Source organism: Hyperolius riggenbachi, chromosome 8, assembly GCF_040937935.1.
Source record: "Hyperolius riggenbachi isolate aHypRig1 chromosome 8, aHypRig1.pri, whole genome shotgun sequence".
NCBI lineage: Eukaryota > Metazoa > Chordata > Amphibia > Anura > Hyperoliidae > Hyperolius > Hyperolius riggenbachi.
The window spans coordinates 33224017-33248298 of NC_090653.1; the positions used below are offsets into that span (position 1 = coordinate 33224017).

At 47.0% G+C, this 24282-nt stretch overlaps 1 protein-coding gene across 1 annotated transcript in view; it reads left to right on the plus strand.

Moving 5' to 3' along the window:
- The first annotated feature begins 1898 nt into the window (after positions 1-1898).
- Positions 1899-24282, plus strand: part of COL11A2 (collagen type XI alpha 2 chain) — a 235462-nt gene continuing 213078 nt past the window's right edge. Inside the window, exon 1 of the mRNA XM_068250195.1 lies at positions 1899-2223. Coding sequence (XP_068106296.1) covers positions 2178-2223 — 46 coding nt within the window. The 5' untranslated portion in view covers positions 1899-2177. The remainder of the gene's footprint in view (positions 2224-24282) is intronic.

Sequence of the window (24282 nt, forward strand, 5' to 3'; positions counted from 1 at the left end):
GGCCTGGAATGATGACGCCATCAGGAGTGAAAGAATGTCTTTCCTGCCTTGTTTTGAAGCTGTGGAATTCCATAATACGGGATATGGAGGCTTATTTATATAACTGTCTGAGGTCAGGACTGCTTCAAACCATTCCAAGCAGCCAATCAGATTCCCACCTGCAGCGGAGAACGACAACGGACGGGAGCGCGCCGATCTGATTGGTGGCGGGGTGTTATGCGAGAGCATTCTTGCCTCACATCGTTTTGTAAATAAGGTTCATGGTGATGGGAAGCCGCTGGATGTGTGACTCAGAGAATATAGATCCACGGAGGCTGCAGCTGCCTCTGAGGAGAGAAAAACAAAACTGTGACACCCATTGCAAAAATTAGCAAAATTTAAAGAGGAATGTTAACTAAGGATTGAACTTTATTCCAATCAGTAGCTGATACCCCCTTTCACATGAGAATCTTTACCTTTTCTCAAACGGATCATAAGGGGGCTTTGTATGGCTGATATTGTGGCCAAACCCCTCCCACAGTGTGATGTTAATGTCATGACCATGGTTCTGAGAGTTTGCTGTCTGTAAACAACGTTGCATTGTGGGAAATAACAGCTTTTTCCAACTGCCAAGCAACCAGCATCTCCCTCTGTGAATAGAACTCTCAGTAACAAACATTCCGTACAGATCACCTGGCAGAACTAAAGATGTCTCCACCTGTGATAAATTTCAGAACGTAAATAAGTGAGAGGAAAGATTTTACACTGAGCAAACACAGACTAAATTATATGTAATCTATAAATAGTAAATAATACTGTAAACAATAAGCAATTGTATTCATTATCTTATTTTCACTGCAGTTCCTCTTTAAAATACATACATAGAAATTTACATTTCTCCCACAGTAAAATTCACTATAAATTACTTTTTTTCCCCGTCACTTACAGTAAGTATCAATATTTATCCTGTTTATGAGCCTGATCGACCATTTCTTTGCAATCACAATTATCAGATCATGTAAACCTTTATTCAGCACCTTTAAAGATAACCTGAACTGAAAATAAAAAGTCAAAATAACCATACACAGGTCATACTTACCTCCTGTGCAGTCTACTCCTCAATCACCTTCTCCTCTCCTGCGTCCCATTTGTCCGCTGTGATAAATGGAATTCTCCGTCCTCCATTTTAAAAATGGCCATTACCCCATATTAGCTTCCTGATCAGCACACTGTTAAACTGTAATATCACCCACAACATTACCTTGCACATTCAGTTGTAACTGACAGCTGCTGATATATAACTGACAGCCACTGGTATATTTCAGTTTTGACAAAATATTGTCAGAACTGGAAGGGATCACTGTAAGAAGAAAATGGTGAGCTTCTGAGAGGAACTGACGGTGAGGTTAGTATGTAATATTCATTTGCAGCTACATTATGTGTGTTAAAGGGGATCTTTCGCCAAAAAAGTAGGCAGTTAGAAAATGTGACAGATGACAGGTTTTGGGCCAGTCCATCTTTTTAAGGGGGATTCTCAGGGATTTCTTTGTTTTCAACAGCATTTCCTGAACAGCAGTTTAACTGCCAAAATAGCAAGATACCAACCGGCCTCCCTAATCACTTGCACACTATTATGTCAGTTAGATTTTGCAACTGTTGTTCAGGAAATGCTGTTGAAAACAAAGAAAGCCCTGAGAATCCCCCTTAAAAAGATGGACTGGCCCAAAACCTGTCATCTGTCACATTTTTTAACTGCCTACGTTTTTCGCGAAAGAACTCCTTTAAATATTTTTACTCACTTCAGGTTCCATTTAAGCATATGAGATAACACTTCAGCCTGAGCCATAAATTGTGCCCGCCCCTTCCTACTTCACTAGCTGTTCTCATTGGTCTGCTGTCACCATCTCTAGCCATGTGACATTGGTGACAGGATTAGTGAGCAATAGTTCTTCCTAGGTAACCTTGATCAGCTTTTCCTCTCAGAGGGGTAAAACTTGTACCCCAGGGCCTTATGTGTGAGATTTATTTATACAGGTTGCCCATAGCAACCAGTCATATTCCTTGTTTCATGTGCAGCTCTGTAAACATTGGAATTCTAACACACTTCTTGGGAACCAACAGTCAGTTCCCAATACCCAGAGGAAGGCAAATGCAGGGCGCAGAGCCACAGACTTCCTGTTCCTCATGAGAGACTGAACATGACCTACAAGATCTACAGGCCACAGTTAGGTAAACAGGACACTGGTAAGTGCTTATTACACATTATATCTGTAAATGCTTTCAGCTCATTAGAGGACACCATAAAGCTGACTGACCTGCTGGTCTTCTGCCTCTAATACTTTTAACCAGGGATTCTGGACAAGCATGTAGATCGTCATATATTTCTGACTAAAGTTTGATTGGATTTGTTGCACTGTTGTTCCAGGTGCATAGCTCCCAACTGTCCCTCTTTGGGAGCCCTGTCCCTCTTTCAGGGCCGGCCCGCTCATGAGGCGGGGTGAAACATTTGCCTCAGGCGGCAAACATCTAGGGGCGGCACCCGCCCAAGGTAGCGGGCAGGTCGGGGGTATTGGGCCTAGCGGTGGGGAGGGGGGTCGGACCCCCCCTCCCTCGCCTGGGTCCCCCGATCTACGCTCCCCTCCAGCTGTAATTAGGAAGCAGCCGCTTGCAGATCGTAAGAGGCAACGGGCAGGGAGGACTCACCTTTTCCGCTTTCCAGCGAGCGCTCCACTGACGTCACTTCCTGCATCGCCGCTCACTGTATTGTAAGTGGACGGCGATGCAGGAAGTGACGTCAGTGGAGCGCACGATGGAACGCGGATAAGGTGAGTCCTTCCCGCCCGTGCCTCTTACGATCTGCAAGCGGCTGCTTCCTAATTACAGCTGGAGGGGAGCGCAGATCGGGGGACCCAGGCGAGGGAGGGGGGGTCCGACCCCCCTCCCCACCGCTAGGCTCAATACCCCCGACCTGCCAGCTACCCCTCTGGCTCGGCAGCCGCCCCCCCCCGCACCCACGGACGGGGGCGTCAGCAATTTTCTCCTAAATTTGCCTCAGGCGGCAAAAAGTCTAGGGTCGGCCCTGCCCTCTTTCCTCCCCATTTGTCCCTCTTTCGGGATTTTGTCCCTCTTTCCATGTAAATATATATATTTCTCTACTAAAAAATGTGTCTGATTGCCTCTAAACTGTTTTTACATCCTTTAAATTGATATAATACTAATTTTAAAATGTTAATATGAAGGGTAATGAACCATGATAGAAAGGACCAGTGTGATTTGAATTATAAAACAACATATTTTTCTTATGAAATCTTTATGATATGCATGACTAGGGATGTGACGGGGGCATGACCAGGGGCGTGGCTTAAGTGTCCCTCTCTCTCATCTCATAAAGTTGGGAGGTATGCAGGTGTGTAATTATTCAGACACTACTGGAGCCAAAGGTCAGCAGGACAATCAGGCAACTGGTATTGTTTAAAAAAAAAAAATAAGGCAACTCCCATATGCCTCTCACTTCAGTTGTCCTTTAAATTGTACCTAATGGGGGGAAAAATTAACTGGGGCTTCCTCCAGCCCTCTTTAGGCCGATTGCTCCCTTACCAGCCTCCCAGGCCATCTTGATCCTCTGGTAGGCGGCCCAGTAAATCCACCACAAGGTTCCAGACGGCACATGCGCAGTTTGACTGCGTGCATTCCCCTGTTGTGCTCCCATGGCCTGGAGCATTCTGCGCAGTAGTACTGCGCAGGCACAGAACGCTCCCGGTCATGGAAGCACGACTCCCTAACACTGCAGTTGCCTACTGAGCGCACCCTTAGTGGCTGCAGCTCAAGCGCTTTGAGTCTGCCAGGAGAAAAGCGCAATATAAAAGTTATTTGCCTTGCCTTGTATAGAAAAATGTGGCATCCCTAGAAACCCCATGGATTTGCATTCTTCTCTGTTTTACAGTATAACTGGATCATTGCAGTAAATCTACAGTCAGAAATGTTACTTCCTGATTTGTGTAGGCTTCTGGGTAAGTGCTGAATCAGTGACACAAGTGAAATTAGCGTTTTGTCCAGCATACCAGACTGTGTACTGCTGCCATGGTTTCAACCAACTTTAGTTTGAAGTTTCTTACTGGCGTCAGCAAATCATAGCAGCTGCAGGTGGGAATGGAAAGATCATTTTTAGTAACAAAATGGCTTGTGTAGCACTGGCTGATGTCATACCAAAATATTTAACCAAAGCGGAGCAGCCCTTTAAGTCCACCGCTGGCTACAGAGCTCATAAATCTAATTAGATGACTGTGCTGCTTTATGTCAGTATACATTCACAAAGTTAATTTTACATATCCTAAACTATCTATAGGCCCAGGACACCACTCATTTGTGCGGCTCATACTGTGAGTGTCTGCGAGAGACCCTGTAATTTAAGGGAACATATGTCAGATCTCCAGAACATTGGTAAGCTGAGTTTTATGATAATTATGGGGAGAAGGGAACCACACTTACATTCTGTGGATCTCTGTGTTGTTGCCATAGCTCGGGTCTGGGCGGCTGCTGGCTCAGTGAGAAGGCATGACAAGTGACAATGACAGTGATTAGGACCTGGACTGGCTATCAGAAGAGAGGTAATGCTGCAATCACAGGTGACCCCGACATAAAACGACTCTAACCCCACAGCCCATGTCCTGTAATTTCACAGCCCAGAATAGCTCAGACCCCACGTGTCCTGAGTACAGCCCATAATTACAAACATGGTATTTCTTGTCCTCACACTGTGTCCTTACTGTGCGCAACCGGAAATGCTGTCACTATGAAACCAAACAAGGCGCATGCCTGAGGCCACAGCCTAGAAGAGAAGCGGTTTGTTTTGGCGAGAGGGATTTTTGACGTCCAATAGAAAAACAAGGCACTGGCGTTCAGCTATTAAAGCCCATTCACACTAGAAGCGCTTTTCTGAGCTGTTTGCGATTGATTATCATTTTTTAAAATCTCTCCCATTCACTTTCATTAAAATCGCAAAAAAATTGCAGCGATTTTCGCATATTCGATTGCGAAATTGCAGAGATTTTTCCACGATTTTGATGAAAGTGAATGGGAGCGTTTTTAAAAAAAACGCTAATCAATCACATACCGCTCAGAAAAAACACTTCTAGTGTGAATGGGCCCTTAATACATCCAAAGCGCAGCGCCAGATTTAGGCAGTGGGTGCTTCATTTTTGCCATTTGGCTATTATAGAGCTGAAAAAAGAATCACTCAATCAATTGATAAAAGTCCTATGTGTACATATAAAACTTTTAACTGAAACAATACTTAAAGGGCAACTGAAGATTTTATTTCCTTTCTCCGCTCTCCCCCGATCACCGATTATACGTACCCCCAGGGATGGCGCCGCCTCCCAATCAGCTCCAGGCTTCGCTATGGGGAGGATCGGGACTGCGCATGACGTTGATGACGTCATGTCCGATTGTGGCAAGCTAAACAGTGAAGCTGCGGCTCTCGCAGGATCGCCGACGGGTAAATATTGCCGGCGGCGGCCGAGGGGATCAGAGCGGTCTAGGGGACTTGGGGGCCATAATTAGCTAGCAAAGTGCTAGCTTAAGCATTTAAATCAAATTTTATAATAAAAAAATCCTCCCGCGGACGCAGCATATGAAACTGCGTACCGCCAGGGAGGTTAAGCAGCTAGTGATGCCCTCAACTGAAGGGAGAACTCGTCAGTGGAATGCCGAGAGCTGGGTGAGTAACCTCTTATCTACCTACCCTCTGCTCAGGCCTCTGCATAGAGAAGGAAGGAGGGGGAGGTACGAGGGGAGTGAGCTGCCTTTCCATCATCAGACGCCTGTAGACACTTGCCTACAGTGCCTTATGGTAAACCCAGCCCTGGGCTAGGGAAATTAAAGTCTAGTGCGCATTTCACAGTGGAGGCGAAGCAATGCGTCAGGAGTGGCGCATCTGCTGCAAGAGCATCCGTGGGTTATCGGGCAACGCGTGCGGCGGACTGGAAGTCATGCAAGTCTACGGAGACGCAGGTTGTTTTAAATGGTTTTCACGTCGGTGTTGCGGCGCACATGCGTGGAACCGTATTTTTTAAATACATGTTGTATTTCTGCAACAGGAAGGGAGCACTAGAGAGCCTCACTTCCTGTTTGGCTTTTAGCCAGAAGGGGGATTACCGCGCAGTAACACTGAGATCTTCAAAGGCTATTTTTAGCATTGCGTTGCTATGCAATCATCCGATCGCACTGCACCCCTACCGCCAATTTACAGTGGGAAACCGGCCTTAACCCATTCGCATTCCGTCGTTTTCACTTGAGAAATGTTCACCTCCCATTCATTAGCGTATAACTTTATCACTACTTATCACAATGAACTGATCTATATCTTGTTTTTTCCGCCACCAATTAGGCTTTCTTTGGGTGGTACATTTTGCTAAGAGCCACTTTACTGTAAACAGGTAGAATAAGAAAAAAACGGAAAAAAATCATTATTTCTCAGTTTTCAGCCATTATAGTTTTAAAATAATACATGCCTCCATAATTAAAACTCACGTATTGTATTTGCCCATATGTCCCGGTTATTACACCATTAAAATTATGTCCCTATCACAATGTATGGCGACAATATTTTATTTGGAAATAAAGGTGCATTTTTTCCGTTTTGCATCTATCACTATTTACAAGTTTAAAATAAAAAAAATATAGAAATATTTCATCTTTACATTGATATTTAAAAAGTTTAGACCCTTAGGTAAATATTTACATGTTTTTTTTTTTATTGTAATGGTTTTTTTTTTATATTTAACATTTTATTTGGGTATTTTTGGGAGGGTGGGATGTAAACTATAGTTTTATAATGTAATTGTGTGTTGTTTTAATTTTTTTTTACATTTAGTTGTAGTTTTACTTTTTGGCCACAAGATGGCGGCCATGAGTTTGTTTACATGACGTCACTCTAAGCGTAACTCACGCTTAGAGTGACGCGGAGGGGAGGCAACGGCCAGAAAAAGCACAGCTTCCGAGAGAAGCTGTCGCTTTTTCAGCGGGGGGGAGGAATCAGTGATCGGGTACCATAGCCCGATACATTGATTCCGTGGCTACCGAATCCGCGGCCGGGAGTGCGCGTGCACGCGCGCGATCGGCCGTGGGAGCGCGCGGCAGCGCGCATGGTTCCTGGACATAGTTTTTACGTCCAGGAACCAAAATAGGTTAAAGAGGAACTCCAGTGAAAATAATGTAATTAAAAAAGTGCTTCATTTTTACAATAATTATGTATAAATGATTTAGTCAGTGTGGGCCATTGTAAAATCTTTTAAATCCCTGATTTACATTCTGACATTTATCACATGATGACATTTTTACTGCTGGCAAGTGATGTAGCTGCTGCATGCTGTTTTGGCAGTTGGAAACAGCTGTAAACAGCTATTTCCCACAATGCAACAGGGTTCACATTCAGGAAACTGCCAAGAGTACGTACTCAGAATTTCTTTGTGGGAGGGGTTTCACCACAATATCAGCCATACAGCGCCCCCTGATGGTCCGTTTGTGAAAAATAGATTTCTCATGTAAAAGGGGGTATCAGCTGCTGATTGGGATAAAGTTAAATTCTTGGTCGGAGTTTCTCTTTAAGCACTAAATGCATGAGAGGCGGAAGCCTTCCGTATTGTGCTCGCCATATTCCAGCATCTGCAAAACGGCACAACTCAATTTATTTTAAACAACTCATGAAAATGAAACACAATAACTGGTCTGTTTAATCATTTTATTTCAAGCGGTTACAAATTAAACACGTTTAAAATGAGTACTTCCTGTAGCATTATTGCAAATGTTATAAAGAGACAGAGTACTTCATATGAAAATCTACCCTTCACACTGTAAACCAGCGTTGGCGACGCGCCGCATCGCACTGTCAAAAACAGGCCTTCAGGGAACACTGCGCTGTTGTGCCGTGTTCCCTGTCTGGCCACTGGCCAAGCAGGAAGTGATGTGCGCTTGTTGTCACTTCCTGCTGCGGGTATGCAGAAGCGTATGCTTCCATGCATGTGCACCGCGACATTGCGTCAGTAATTTTTTAAAAAAATCCATGCGTCACCACAGACTAACATGACTTTCGGGCCGACGCAGATTGCCGCAACTCGATGCAGGAGCCGCGCGGTAACAAAGTTCTGGACCTGTGTCAGGGATGCGGAGAAAACGTCACCGCGTACCGCGTATGTATGAAAGTCTCCATAGACTTTCATTGCCCGGCCGTGGGGTGTGGTAAAAATACTGCACCTCCCCGTGTGAAAGGGCCCTAAAGCAAAACTGAAGCAAAAATAAACTTATGATATAATGAATTGTATGTGTAGTACAGCTAAGAAATAGAACATTAGTAGCAAAGAGAAGAGTCTCCTATTGTTTTTCAGTACAGGAAGAGTTAAGAAACTTCAGTTGTCATCTATGCAAAAGAGCTTCTCTGAGCTATTCGGCCCACTGGGTTGAATACAGTTCTGTTTGCTGAAGCACTTTAAGGACAACTGTAGTGAGAGGTATATGGAGGCTGCCATATTTATTTCCTTTTAAGCAGTACCAGTTAACTGGCTATCCTGTTGATCCTCTGCCTCTAATAAATTTAGTAATAGACCCTGAACAAGCATGCAGCAGATCAGGTGTTTCTGACATTTTTGTCAGATCTGACAAGATTAGCTGCATGCTTGTTTCAGGTGTGATTTAGACACTATTGCAGCCAAATAGACCAGTAGGGCTGCCAGGCAACTGGTATTGCTTAAAAGGAAATAAAAATGTCAGCCTCCATATACCTTTCACTACGGTTGTCCTTTAAACAGCCAAGAAACAGTGAAAGACAGCTTGAGATAAGTTTTTACTGCAGGAAAGTTCAAAGGGTCATTATTTCTGCTTTGCTTTAGGTCGCATTCACAGTGTGATGTTATGGTCGCGCGTTATACAGTCTTATAACGCAGCTTACCAAACTGCAATGCTAATCCTATGGGTCGTTCACAGTGCGATGTTTACCAATTTAAAAATAAAAAAGTCAGCTCGGGAAGGCTCGGTCCTAATGAGCCTTCCCTCTCCTCTCCCGGTGCCCGGTCCCGCGCAGGATCCCCCGTAGCAGTATTCGACCAGTTCGGTCAAATACTGCCACTTCCGCAGCCTTCGGGAGCTTTCGGAAGCCTTCGGGAGCACTCGGGCTCCCGAGGACGGGGGCGCTCCATACTACGCATGCGCAAGCGCCCTCTATGACACACTCGCGCGTGCGTAGTATGGAGCGGCCCGTCTTCGGAAGCCCGAGTGCTCCCGAAGTCCCTGCGGCGGCGGACGCGAACGGGGGAGCCAGCGCAGCACCGAGGGCACCGGGAGAGGAGAGGGAAGGCTCATTAGGATCGAGCCTTCCCTCTCCTTAGGTGAGTATCTGACTTTTTTATTTTTAAATTGGTACCCATTGGCTTTAAAGTCACGTTGAAAATGTTGCGTTGTGGTAACTCACTGCTTGCAGTGCGTTACCTCTTAATGCAGACATGTTGCGACTTTAACGTTGCATTGAAACGCAACGTCCCATTGTGAATGCGACCTTATAGCTTAAAAGACAGAGTGTGGTTTTGAAACTGCAAATTTAACAGTATGATGCAGTGTTAAATAAAAAAAATATATATAACTGAAAATGAAAATAATAGACTTTTTTTTTTGCTACTAACGTTCTATTCATTATCCGTATTACAGACAGTTCATTATCTCACAAGTTTGTTTTCGCCTCAGGTTTGCTATGAAGCTATCAGTGTAGTTTTCCTGTGAGTGTGCAGGTTTTAGTTGATGGCGGTGACTCTTGTCCTGTGAGTGTGCAGGTTGTAGTTGATGGCGGTGACTCTTGTCCTGTGAGTGTGCAGGTTGTAGTTGATGGCGGTGACTCTTGTCCTGTGAGTGTGCAGGTTGTAGTTGATGGTGGTGACTCTTGTCCTGTGAGTGTGCAGGTTATAGTTGATGGCGGTGACTCTTGTCCTGTGAGTGTGCAGGTTGTAGTTGATGGCGGTGACTCTTGTCCTGTGAGTGTGCAGGTTTTAGTTGATGGTGGTGACTCTTGTCCTGTAAGCATGCAGGTTATAGTTGATGGCGGTGACTCTTGTCCTGTGAGTGTGCAGGTTATAGTTGATGGCGGTGACTCTTGTCCTGTGAGTGTGCAGGTTATAGTTGATGGTGGTGACTCTTGTCCTGTGAGTGTGCAGGTTGTAGTTGATGGCGGTGACTCTTGTCCTGTAAGCATGCAGGTTATAGTTGATGGCGGTGACTCTTGTCCTGTGAGTGTGCAGGTTATAGTTGATGGTGGTGACTCTTGTCCTGTGAGTGTGCAGGTTATAGTTGATGTCAGTGACTCTTGTCCTGTGAGTGTGCAGGTTTTAGTTGATGGCGGTGACTCTTGTCCTGTAAGCATGCAGGTTATAGTTGATGGCGGTGACTCTTGTCCTGTGAGTGTGCAGGTTATAGTTGATGGCGGTGACTCTTGTCCTGTGAGTGTGCAGGTTGTAGTTGATGGCGGTGACTCTTGTCCTGTGAGTGTGCAGGTTGTAGTTGATGGCGGTGTCTCTGTCCTGTGAGTGTGCAGGTTATAGTTGATGGCGGTGACTCTTGTCCTGTGAGTGTGCAGGTTATAGTTGATGGCGGTGACTCTTGTCCTGTGAGTGTGCAGGTTGTAGTTGATGGCGGTGTCTCTGTCCTGTGAGTGTGCAGGTTATAGTTGATGGTGGTGACTCTTGTCCTGTGAGTGTGCAGGTTATAGTTGATGGTGGTGACTCTTGTCCTGTGAGTGTGCAGGTTATAGTTGATGTCAGTGACTCTTGTCCTGTGAGTGTGCAGGTTATAGTTGATGGCGGTGACTCTTGTCCTGTGAGTGTGCAGGTTATAGTTGATGGCGGTGACTCTTGTCCTGTGAGTGTGCAGGTTATAGTTGATGGTGGTGACTCTTGTCCTGTGAGTGTGCAGGTTTTAGTTGATGGCGGTGACTCTTGTCCTGTGAGTGTGCAGGTTTTAGTTGATGGCGGTGACTCTTGTCCTGTAAGCGTGCAGGTTATAGGTGATGGCGGTGACTCTTGTCCTGTGAGTGTGCAGGTTATAGTTGATGGCGGTGACTCTTGTCCTGTGAGTGTGCAGGTTATAGTTGATGGCGGTGACTCTTGTCCTGTGAGTGTGCAGGTTATAGTTGATGGCGGTGACTCTTGTCCTGTGAGTGTGCAGGTTATAGTTGATGGCGGTGACTCTTGTCCTGTGAGTGTGCAGGTTATAGTTGATGGCGGTGACTCTTGTCCTGTGAGTGTGCAGGTTATAGTTGATGGTGGTGACTCTTGTCCTGTGAGTGTGCAGGTTATAGTTGATGGCGGTGACTCTTGTCCTGTGAGTGTGCAGGTTATAGTTGATGGCGGTGACTCTTGTCCTGTGAGTGTGCAGGTTGTAGTTGATGGCGGTGACTCTTGTCCTGTGAGTGTGCAGGTTATAGTTGATGGCGGTGACTCTTGTCCTGTAAGTGTGCAGGTTTTAGTTGATGGCGGTGACTCTTGTCCTGTGAGTGTGCAGGTTATAGTTGATGGCGGTGACTCTTGTCCTGTGAGTGTGCAGGTTATAGTTGATGTCAGTGACTCTTGTCCTGTGAGTGTGCAGGTTTTAGTTGATGGCGGTGACTCTTGTCCTGTGAGTGTGCAGGTTATAGTTGATGGCGGTGACTCTTGTCCTGTGAGTGTGCAGGTTATAGTTGATGGCGGTGACTCTTGTCCTGTGAGTGTGCAGGTTATAGTTGATGGCGGTGACTCTTGTCCTGTGAGTGTGCAGGTTATAGTTGATGGCGGTGACTCTTGTCCTGTGAGTGTGCAGGTTATAGTTGATGGCGGTGACTCTTGTCCTGTGAGTGTGCAGGTTATAGTTGATGGCGGTGACTCTTGTCCTGTAAGTGTGCAGGTTATAGTTGATGGCGGTGACTCTTGTCCTGTGAGTGTGCAGGTTATAGTTGATGGCGGTGACTCTTGTCCTGTGAGTGTGCAGGTTGTAGTTGATGGCGGTGACTCTTGTCCTGTGAGTGTGCAGGTTGTAGTTGATGGCGGTGACTCTTGTCCTGTGAGTGTGCAGGTTATAGTTGATGGCGGTGACTCTTGTCCTGTGAGTGTGCAGGTTGTAGTTGATGGCGGTGTCTCTGTCCTGTGAGTGTGCAGGTTATAGTTGATGGCAGTGACTGTTGTCCTGTGAGTGTGCAGGTTATAGTTGATGGCAGTGACTCTTGTCCTGTGAGTGTGCAGGTTATAGTTGATGGTGGTGACTCTTGTCCTGTGAGTGTGCAGGTTATAGTTGATGGCAGTGACTCTTGTCCTGTGAGTGTGCAGGTTATAGTTGATGGCGGTGACTCTTGTCCTGTGAGTGTGCAGGTTATAGTTGATGGCGGTGACTCTTGTCCTGTAAGTGTGCAGGTTTTAGTTGATGGTGGTGACTCTTGTCCTGTGAGTGTGCAGGTTATAGTTGATGGCGGTGACTCTTGTCCTGTGAGTGTGCAGGTTATAGTTGATGGCGGTGACTCTTGTCCTGTGAGTGTGCAGGTTATAGTTGATGGCGGTGTCTCTTGTCCTGTGAGTGTGCAGGTTGTAGTTGATGGCGGTGACTCTTGTCCTGTGAGTGTGCAGGTTATAGTTGATGGCGGTGACTCTTGTCCTGTGAGTGTGCAGGTTATAGTTGATGGCGGTGACTCTTGTCCTGTGAGTGTGCAAGTTTTAGTTGATGGTAGTGACTCTTGTCCTGTGAGTGTGCAGGTTATAGTTGATGTCAGTGACTCTTGTCCTGTGAGTGTGCAGGTTTTAGTTGATGGCGGTGACTCTTGTCCTGTGAGTGTGCAGGTTTTAGTTGATGGCGGTGACTCTTGTCCTGTGAGTGTGCAGGTTGTAGTTGATGGTGGTGACTCTTGTCCTGTGAGTGTGCAGGTTGTAGTTGATGTCAGTGACTCTTGTCCTGTGAGTGTGCAGGTTATAGTTGATGGCGGTGACTCTTGTCCTGTGAGTGTGCAGGTTATAGTTGATGTCAGTGACTCTTGTCCTGTGAGTGTGCAGGTTATAGTTGATGGCGGTGACTCTTGTCCTGTGAGTGTGCAGGTTGTAGTTGATGGCGGTGACTCTTGTCCTGTGAGTGTGCAGGTTATAGTTGATGGCGGTGACTCTTGTCCTGTGAGTGTGCAGGTTATAGTTGATGGCGGTGACTCTTGTCCTGTGAGTGTGCAGGTTATAGTTGATGGCGGTGACTCTTGTCCTGTGAGTGTGCAGGTTATAGTTGATGGCGGTGACTCTTGTCCTGTGAGTGTGCAGGTTGTAGTTGATGGCGGTGACTCTTGTCCTGTGAGTGTGCAGGTTTTAGTTGATGTCAGTAACTCTTGTCCTGTGAGTGTGCAGGTTATAGTTGATGGTGGTGACTCTTGTCCTGTGAGTGTGCAGGTTATAGTTGATGTCAGTGACTCTTGTCCTGTGAGTGTGCAGGTTATAGTTGATGGCGGTGACTCTTGTACTGTAAGCGTGCAGGTTATAGTTGATGGCGGTGACTCTTGTCCTGTGAGTGTGCAGGTTATAGTTGATGGCGGTGACTCTTGTCCTGTGAGTGTGCAGGTTATAGTTGATGGCGGTGACTCTTGTCCTGTGAGTGTGCAGGTTATAGGTGATGGCGGTGACTCTTGTCCTGTGAGTGTGCAGGTTATAGGTGATGGCGGGGACTCTTGTCCTGTGAGTGTGCAGGTTATAGTTGATGGTGGTGACTCTTGTCCTGTGAGTGTGCAGGTTATAGTTGATGGCGGTGACTCTTGTCCTGTGAGTGTGCAGGTTATAGTTGATGGCGGTGACTCTTGTCCTGTGAGTGTGCAGGTTGTAGTTGATGGCGGTGACTCTTGTCCTGTGAGTGTGCAGGTTATAGTTGATGGCGGTGACTCTTGTCCTGTAAGTGTGCAGGTTTTAGTTGATGGCGGTGACTCTTGTCCTGTGAGTGTGCAGGTTTTAGTTGATGGCGGTGACTCTTGTCCTGTGAGTGTGCAGGTTATAGTTGATGGCGGTGACTCTTGTCCTGTGAGTGTGCAGGTTGTAGTTGATGGCGGTGACTCTTGTCCTGTGAGTGTGCAGGTTGTAGTTGATGGTGGTGACTCTTGTCCTGTGAGTGTGCAGGTTATAGTTGATGGCGGTGACTCTTGTCCTGTGAGTGTGCAGGTTGTAGTTGATGGCGGTGACTCTTGTCCTGTGAGTGTGCAGGTTATAGTTGATGGCGGTGACTCTTGTCCTGTGAGTGTGCAGGTTATAGTTGATGGCGGTGTCTCTTGTCCTGTGAGTGTGCAGGTTGTAGTTGATGGCGGTGACTCTTGTCCTGTGAGTGTGCAGGTTATAGTTGATGGCGGTGACTCTTGTCCTGTGAGTGTGCAGGTTGTAGTTGATGGCGGTGTCTCTGTCCTGTGAGTGTGCAGGTTATAGTTGATGGCGGTGACTCTTGTCCTGTGAGTGTGCAGGTTATAGTTGATGGCGGTGACTCTTGTCCTGTGAGTGTGCAAGTTTTAGTTGATGGTAGTGACTCTTGTCCTGTGAGTGTGCAGGTTATAGTTGATGTCAGTGACTCTTGTCCTGTGAGTGTGCAGGTTTTAGTTGATGGTGGTGACTCTTGTCCTGTGAGTGTGCAGGTTGTAGTCGATGGTGGTGACTCTTGTCCTGTGAGTGTGCAAGTTTTAGTTGATGGTAGTGACTCTTGTCCTGTGAGTGTGCAGGTTATAGTTGATGTCAGTGACTCTTGTCCTGTGAGTGTGCAGGTTTTAGTTGATGGCGGTGACTCTTGTCCTGTGAGAGTGCAGGTTTTAGTTGATGGCGGTGACTCTTGTCCTGTGAGTGTGCAGGTTGTAGTTGATGGTGGTGACTCTTGTCCTGTGAGTGTGCAGGTTGTAGTTGATGTCAGTGACTCTTGTCCTGTGAGTGTGCAGGTTATAGTTGATGGCGGTGACTCTTGTCCTGTGAGTGTGCAGGTTATAGTTGATGTCAGTGACTCTTGTCCTGTGAGTGTGCAGGTTATAGTTGATGGCGGTGACTCTTGTCCTGTGAGTGTGCAGGTTGTAGTTGATGGCGGTGACTCTTGTCCTGTGAGTGTGCAGGTTATAGTTGATGGCGGTGACTCTTGTCCTGTGAGTGTGCAGGTTATAGTTGATGGCGGTGACTCTTGTCCTGTGAGTGTGCAGGTTATAGTTGATGGCGGTGACTCTTGTCCTGTGAGTGTGCAGGTTATAGTTGATGGCGGTGACTCTTGTCCTGTGAGTGTGCAGGTTGTAGTTGATGGCGGTGACTCTTGTCCTGTGAGTGTGCAGGTTTTAGTTGATGTCAGTAACTCTTGTCCTGTGAGTGTGCAGGTTATAGTTGATGGCGGTGACTCTTGTCCTGTAAGCGTGCAGGTTATAGTTGATGGCGGTGACTCTTGTCCTGTGAGTGTGCAGGTTATAGTTGATGGTGGTGACTCTTGTCCTGTGAGTGTGCAGGTTATAGTTGATGGTGGTGACTCTTGTCCTGTGAGTGTGCAGGTTATAGTTGATGGTGGTGACTCTTGTCCTGTGAGTGTGCAGGTTATAGTTGATGGCGGTGACTCTTGTCCTGTGAGTGTGCAGGTTATAGTTGATGGCGGTGACTCTTGTCCTGTGAGTGTGCAGGTTATAGGTGATGGCGGTGACTCTTGTCCTGTGAGTGTGCAGGTTATAGGTGATGGCGGGGACTCTTGTCCTGTGAGTGTGCAGGTTATAGTTGATGGTGGTGACTCTTGTCCTGTGAGTGTGCAGGTTATAGTTGATGGCGGTGACTCTTGTCCTGTGAGTGTGCAGGTTATAGTTGATGGCGGTGACTCTTGTCCTGTGAGTGTGCAGGTTGTAGTTGATGGCGGTGACTCTTGTCCTGTGAGTGTGCAGGTTATAGTTGATGGCGGTGACTCTTGTCCTGTGAGTGTGCAGGTTATAGTTGATGGCGGTGACTCTTGTCCTGTGAGTGTGCAGGTTATAGTTGATGGCGGTGACTCTTGTCCTGTGAGTGTGCAGGTTATAGTTGATGGCGGTGACTCTTGTCCTGTGAGTGTGCAGGTTGTAGTTGATGGCGGTGACTCTTGTCCTGTGAGTGTGCAGGTTATAGTTGATGGCAGTGACTGTTGTCCTGTGAGTGTGCAGGTTATAGTTGATGGCGGTGACTCTTGTCCTGTGAGTGTGCAGGTTGTAGTTGATGGTGGTGACTCTTGTCCTGTGAGTGTGCAGGTTATAGTTGATGGCGGTGACTCTTGTCCTGTGAGTGTGCAGGTTATAGTTGATGGCGGTGACTCTTGTCCTGTAAGTGTGCAGGTTTTAGTTGATGGTGGTGACTCTTGTCCTGTGAGTGTGCAGGTTATAGTTGATGGCGGTGACTCTTGTCCTGTGAGTGTGCAGGTTATAGTTGATGGCGGTGACTCTTGTCCTGTGAGTGTGCAGGTTATAGTTGATGGCGGTGTCTCTTGTCCTGTGAGTGTGCAGGTTGTAGTTGATGGCGGTGACTCTTGTCCTGTGAGTGTGCAGGTTATAGTTGATGGCGGTGACTCTTGTCCTGTGAGTGTGCAGGTTATAGTTGATGGCGGTGACTCTTGTCCTGTGAGTGTGCAAGTTTTAGTTGATGGTAGTGACTCTTGTCCTGTGAGTGTGCAGGTTATAGTTGATGTCAGTGACTCTTGTCCTGTGAGTGTGCAGGTTTTAGTTGATGGCGGTGACTCTTGTCCTGTGAGTGTGCAGGTTTTAGTTGATGGCGGTGACTCTTGTCCTGTGAGTGTGCAGGTTGTAGTTGATGGTGGTGACTCTTGTCCTGTGAGTGTGCAGGTTGTAGTTGATGTCAGTGACTCTTGTCCTGTGAGTGTGCAGGTTATAGTTGATGGCGGTGACTCTTGTCCTGTGAGTGTGCAGGTTATAGTTGATGTCAGTGACTCTTGTCCTGTGAGTGTGCAGGTTATAGTTGATGGCGGTGACTCTTGTCCTGTGAGTGTGCAGGTTGTAGTTGATGGCGGTGACTCTTGTCCTGTGAGTGTGCAGGTTATAGTTGATGGCGGTGACTCTTGTCCTGTGAGTGTGCAGGTTATAGTTGATGGCGGTGACTCTTGTCCTGTGAGTGTGCAGGTTATAGTTGATGGCGGTGACTCTTGTCCTGTGAGTGTGCAGGTTATAGTTGATGGCGGTGACTCTTGTCCTGTGAGTGTGCAGGTTGTAGTTGATGGCGGTGACTCTTGTCCTGTGAGTGTGCAGGTTTTAGTTGATGTCAGTAACTCTTGTCCTGTGAGTGTGCAGGTTATAGTTGATGGTGGTGACTCTTGTCCTGTGAGTGTGCAGGTTATAGTTGATGTCAGTGACTCTTGTCCTGTGAGTGTGCAGGTTATAGTTGATGGCGGTGACTCTTGTCCTGTAAGCGTGCAGGTTATAGTTGATGGCGGTGACTCTTGTCCTGTGAGTGTGCAGGTTATAGTTGATGGCGGTGACTCTTGTCCTGTGAGTGTGCAGGTTATAGTTGATGGTGGTGACTCTTGTCCTGTGAGTGTGCAGGTTATAGGTGATGGCGGTGACTCTTGTCCTGTGAGTGTGCAGGTTATAGGTGATGGCGGGGACTCTTGTCCTGTGAGTGTGCAGGTTATAGTTGATGGTGGTGACTCTTGTCCTGTGAGTGTGCAGGTTATAGTTGATGGCGGTGACTCTTGTCCTGTGAGTGTGCAGGTTATAGTTGATGGCGGTGACTCTTGTCCTGTGAGTGTGCAGGTTGTAGTTGATGGCGGTGACTCTTGTCCTGTGAGTGTGCAGGTTATAGTTGATGGCGGTGACTCTTGTCCTGTAAGTGTGCAGGTTTTAGTTGATGGCGGTGACTCTTGTCCTGTGAGTGTGCAGGTTTTAGTTGATGGCGGTGACTCTTGTCCTGTGAGTGTGCAGGTTATAGTTGATGGCGGTGACTCTTGTCCTGTGAGTGTGCAGGTTGTAGTTGATGGCGGTGACTCTTGTCCTGTGAGTGTGCAGGTTGTAGTTGATGGTGGTGACTCTTGTCCTGTGAGTGTGCAGGTTATAGTTGATGGCGGTGACTCTTGTCCTGTGAGTGTGCAGGTTGTAGTTGATGGCGGTGACTCTTGTCCTGTGAGTGTGCAGGTTATAGTTGATGGCGGTGACTCTTGTCCTGTGAGTGTGCAGGTTATAGTTGATGGCGGTGTCTCTTGTCCTGTGAGTGTGCAGGTTGTAGTTGATGGCGGTGACTCTTGTCCTGTGAGTGTGCAGGTTATAGTTGATGGCGGTGACTCTTGTCCTGTGAGTGTGCAGGTTGTAGTTGATGGCGGTGTCTCTGTCCTGTGAGTGTGCAGGTTATAGTTGATGGCGGTGACTCTTGTCCTGTGAGTGTGCAGGTTGTAGTTGATGGCGGTGTCTCTGTCCTGTGAGTGTGCAGGTTATAGTTGATGGCGGTGACTCTTGTCCTGTGAGTGTGCAGGTTATAGTTGATGGCGGTGACTCTTGTCCTGTGAGTGTGCAAGTTTTAGTTGATGTCAGTGACTCTTGTCCTGTGAGTGTGCAGGTTTTAGTTGATGGTGGTGACTCTTGTCCTGTGAGTGTGCAGGTTGTAGTCGATGGTGGTGACTCTTGTCCTGTGAGTGTGCAAGTTTTAGTTGATGGTAGTGACTCTTGTCCTGTGAGTGTGCAGGTTATAGTTGATGTCAGTGACTCTTGTCCTGTGAGTGTGCAGGTTTTAGTTGATGGCGGTGACTCTTGTCCTGTGAGTGTGCAGGTTTTAGTTGATGGCGGTGACTCTTGTCCTGTGAGTGTGCAGGTTGTAGTTGATGGTGGTGACTCTTGTCCTGTGAGTGTGCAGGTTGTAGTTGATGTCAGTGACTCTTGTCCTGTGAGTGTGCAGGTTATAGTTGATGGCGGTGACTCTTGTCCTGTGAGTGTGCAGGTTATAGTTGATGTCAGTGACTCTTGTCCTGTGAGTGTGCAGGTTATAGTTGATGGCGGTGACTCTTGTCCTGTGAGTGTGCAGGTTGTAGTTGATGGCGGTGACTCTTGTCCTGTGAGTGTGCAGGTTATAGTTGATGGCGGTGACTCTTGTCCTGTGAGTGTGCAGGTTATAGTTGATGGCGGTGACTCTTGTCCTGTGAGTGTGCAGGTTATAGTTGATGGCGGTGACTCTTGTCCTGTGAGTGTGCAGGTTATAGTTGATGGCGGTGACTCTTGTCCTGTGAGTGTGCAGGTTGTAGTTGATGGCGGTGACTCTTGTCCTGTGAGTGTGCAGGTTTTAGTTGATGTCAGTAACTCTTGTCCTGTGAGTGTGCAGGTTATAGTTGATGGCGGTGACTCTTGTCCTGTAAGCGTGCAGGTTATAGTTGATGGCGGTGACTCTTGTCCTGTGAGTGTGCAGGTTATAGTTGATGGTGGTGACTCTTGTCCTGTGAGTGTGCAGGTTATAGTTGATGGTGGTGACTCTTGTCCTGTGAGTGTGCAGGTTATAGTTGATGGTGGTGACTCTTGTCCTGTGAGTGTGCAGGTTATAGTTGATGGCGGTGACTCTTGTCCTGTGAGTGTGCAGGTTATAGTTGATGGCGGTGACTCTTGTCCTGTGAGTGTGCAGGTTATAGGTGATGGCGGTGACTCTTGTCCTGTGAGTGTGCAGGTTATAGGTGATGGCGGGGACTCTTGTCCTGTGAGTGTGCAGGTTATAGTTGATGGTGGTGACTCTTGTCCTGTGAGTGTGCAGGTTATAGTTGATGGCGGTGACTCTTGTCCTGTGAGTGTGCAGGTTATAGTTGATGGCGGTGACTCTTGTCCTGTGAGTGTGCAGGTTGTAGTTGATGGCGGTGACTCTTGTCCTGTGAGTGTGCAGGTTATAGTTGATGGCGGTGACTCTTGTCCTGTGAGTGTGCAGGTTATAGTTGATGGCGGTGACTCTTGTCCTGTGAGTGTGCAGGTTGTAGTTGATGGCGGTGACTCTTGTCCTGTGAGTGTGCAGGTTATAGTTGATGGCGGTGACTCTTGTCCTGTGAGTGTGCAGGTTATAGTTGATGGCGGTGACTCTTGTCCTGTGAGTGTGCAGGTTATAGTTGATGGCGGTGACTCTTGTCCTGTGAGTGTGCAGGTTATAGTTGATGGCGGTGACTCTTGTCCTGTGAGTGTGCAGGTTATAGTTGATGGCGGTGACTCTTGTCCTGTGAGTGTGCAGGTTATAGTTGATGGCAGTGACTGTTGTCCTGTGAGTGTGCAGGTTATAGTTGATGGCGGTGACTCTTGTCCTGTGAGTGTGCAGGTTATAGTTGATGGCGGTGACTCTTGTCCTGTGAGCTGGGATTGTAAGGAGGGGAAGGAGGAGAAGTTACAGGTTGTTACTCTGCGGAATCCAGACAAGGTGAAGCATCTGTCATCTGTCCATGTGTTCCCGCGGTGGAAAGAAAGGGGATAAAGTATTCCTTCTGCTTTTCCATGTGCTGTCGGAAACATTATCCCTCACACTGGCTGGCTGGAGGTATTTCAGGAACTCACTGATTGAGCTGGAGAGATACATTTCGGCTTCTGCAGGACTTCAAGTTTTGCCGTAGACTAATGAAATAATGGTCAGCAGATTATTATATGCATGCCGCTCTCTGCCTCTTCCACAAGCAATTGTCTGTGACACACAGCTGTCCACCGTCTTAAAGGGAACCTGTAACTTTATGAAATCAAAAGGGTACATACTTACCTCTGATCTTTCTTGAGCCCACCGCTGGTCGCCGGAGCCCACTTCCGCGCTCCCGTCTGTGAATGAGCGCGGCCGCACTGCTCAGGTGCACTTTAAGAGGAACTGTACTGAAAATAATGTAGTGATACAATACAATGGAATATTACTTTACTTACAAATTATTTAGTCTTTTTTGCTCTCCCTGATTTACATTCTGAAATGTATCACAAGTGGCGACATCTTTAGTGCTGTCAGGTGCAGCTCTACAGAATGTTTGTTAACTGAGAGCGCATAGATAGGGGAGGGTTAGGTGTAGGTGAGGGCTGTTAAAGGAGAACTGTAGTGAGAGGGATATGGAGGCTGCCATATTTATTTCCTTTTAAGCAATACCAGTTGCCTGGCAGCCCTGATGGTCTATTTGCCTAAAGAAGTGTCTGAATCACACCAGAAACAAGCATGCAGCTAATCTTGTCATATCTGTCTAAATTTGTCAGAAACACCTGATCTGCTGCATGCTTGTTCAGGGCCTATGGCTGAAAGTATTAGAGGCAGAGGATTAGCTGAATAGCCAGGCAACTGGAATTGCTTAAAAGGAAATAAATATGGCAGCCTCCATATACCTCTCACTACAGTTTTCCTTTAAGGGTTAGGCATTGATACAGTAGGTGAGGGTGTTAAGCTTGGAGGTGTAATCCCCACAGTCAGCATGCAACACATAAGCTGACGTGAAGGAAGTACACACACCAGCACAAGGAATCAGGATATCCCCAGTTTAGTGGAGGAGAGGACTGACTCCAATAGGAGATTGTGGTGCACAGAGCCGGTGCAGATCCGAACAACCACAAACAACACTTTCGTAATAACGTCTCAGCGCAAAGTAGCACTGAGCGCATAAACCAGAACTGAGGAGATCAGGGCAGGTAGACAGAATGAACACTTGCTTAACTAGCCACTACTTAGTGACAGCAAGCGTCCACAACAAGACAGACTGGAATGAGGCAGCCAATGCGTTTGCAGCGATGGCGTGCCTCACAAAGACAGGACAGGATAGTCAGGAAATAGCAGGATCAAGATAGATGAACGTAACACAGACAAATATACAATAAGTATGTTTTCCTAGCGTATTACAATTACAGCTATCAATGAAACTATTTGTAACGTCTGACTAACATATGTATATATCGGCAATGAACCGATATATGACATAAGCAGGAACACTGACTTAGGACTGGAACGATACAGGGAACAGGACTCAGAAGGATTCGCTATCTCTTCGCAGAGATGAACGCAATCCACAAACGGTAACAGGACAGGATTCAGAAGGATTCGTTATCTCCTCGCGGAGATGAACGCAATCCACAAACAGGACCAGGAACAGGATAACTAGCTCAGCACGGGTGATCACGATACGCGCAACCACCAAAACGTGCTGGAACTGACTAACTGAACACAGAATATAAACAGTTCGTGTACGTATACATCAGCGTCACTGATGTATCAACGTAACACAAATACAAGGAAAATAATAAACGTGCAAGTATGCGTATATATTGGCGATGAACCAATATATGACACAAGACAAGCAGAGTAACAACTTCTAGAAACAAGAGCAGAACTAGGAGGACTCGCTGACCCCTTCGCAGGAGTCAGCGCAGTCCACACGGACTAGGAACGAGGTGGGGCACGAGCAGAGTAACAGACAGAATCTGAGACTATGGTAGCCCATGAGGCATTGCAGGAAGCAGTTCTTTATACTGAGGTCATCCAATGGGAGCAGACCTGCAGATTCCCACACAAGTGAATGGTAATTAATTACAGGCTGATAGCAGGAAAAGGCAGACAATGATATGCAGCCTGCAGGAAAGGGATTGCCACTCCATTGCAGCAGACAATGTTTGTTTACACAAAAGCATATTAAACTGTCATTAACTTCAGAGCGACTGCAGATGGAATCAGCAACTAGTTTAAGTGCAAACCAAACTATGCAAGCAAATGCATGTAATGACATTAGAACTGCTTGGTTTGCAATACCACTGCAGTCAGCAGTAAACGCTGCAGAAGCGATCATAACAGAGGGTTAGGCAGACATAGGTGAGGGTTATGCAGAGATAGGGGAGGGTTAGGAGGAGCTGTGGGTAGTTGTACACTGTATGTTGAGACAATATCACACTATCTTCTCACAAGTAATACATTACAGACAGCAGGGAAGAGTGCTGTAAGTCTTGTGAGTGGCGTTCCCCTTCTAATCCTTTGTGTCCTCTACCTTCCAGTGTCCATTAGCCACACCGGGGCACAATGGCATCACTACCATTCCTGGCTGTAATCCTGGGAAAGAGAAACAGGCCACGCCCCCAATCTGCCCACAACCTCCATGGCAACAACCCGGCATTGTTACAGGGGGGATCTGAGGCTGCTGGGCATGACGTGAGTATGGCATTTATGTATAGAGAAAGGATTGCTGCATGCCGAAAGAATTCTCCATCTGAAAGGTCACAAAATGCCTCCAAACCCATGTGCTGCTTATAGGACAATACTTTCCATAGGGCGAGGATATAGTATAGTTACAATAGGCTATTAACAGTAGAAATTCCATTCTGAAATGTTCATCTTCAGGTTGCTGGATGAGTGTTCCCTCGCCTTCTACCCGACACTAATGTCTGTCTTTGCTCCTTTACAATAGATTAACTTCAGAGCTAAACAGCTTCTCTTTCCAGATCATCCAGAAAGTAATGTCTGTTTGCAATTTATCTGCCACACAAGGTTTTCCTTCTGCGTAATGCAACTTGCATCTGTCAGGCTAACCTCTTCTCTCCCCGCACCGCTGGTCACATGACTGCAGAATGTTGGTAACTGTTTGCTCAGCAGCACATGAACCCCCCCCCCCCCCCCCTCAGTTCCTCCAACCTATAGGTGATGCTACTACAAGAAGATATGACAAATGCTTACATGTGGAAAAAAAATCAGAACATACGGTGCGTCCAAAATAAGATAACACACGTTTGTCTTATGCAGTGGAGGAGGGAACTCCTACATGAAGCATTTACTAAGATTTCTGGTAAAGGCCACAGAGGCCTGGGCCTTGGGCGGCTGCAGTCCAAGGGGACGGCTGGACATGAAAGAGGGGCTGCTACATATGAAAGAGGAGGCTGCAAATTGGGAGCAACACATGAAAAAGGGAAGCTGAAGCCCAAGAGAGCTGTTCATGAAAGAGAGTTGTAAAATAGAATGGTATTCTGGAAGGTCCGGAGGAGCGATCAGAGTTGTGCTGTGTATAGTTGGTGCAGCTCTTAATTTCCATTCAGGACGGCTGTGATATATGGAGACAAAGTGGAAGAAAGCACACTCAGTGTGTGAATTATGAAAAGTGGCCAGCCGACCGTAGAATGATCTCACCTCGTGTAGTGCTGGTTAGCCCGTATGGGTGTACCAGCTCGCAGGCTTTGTCCCTTTGAGCCAGGGACCAGGCTAGTGGCAGCCGGGATTCCTTTGTTCTCTCCTCTCGCAGTTGTGGATAGCACCACTCGCCTTGCAGTCACCAGCTTTCTGCACTATGCAGGTGCTCAGTGGCCATGGCGGGCGCCAATTGTATGAGTATATTCCCTTTTGTGGAGGGATCGGTGTGCAA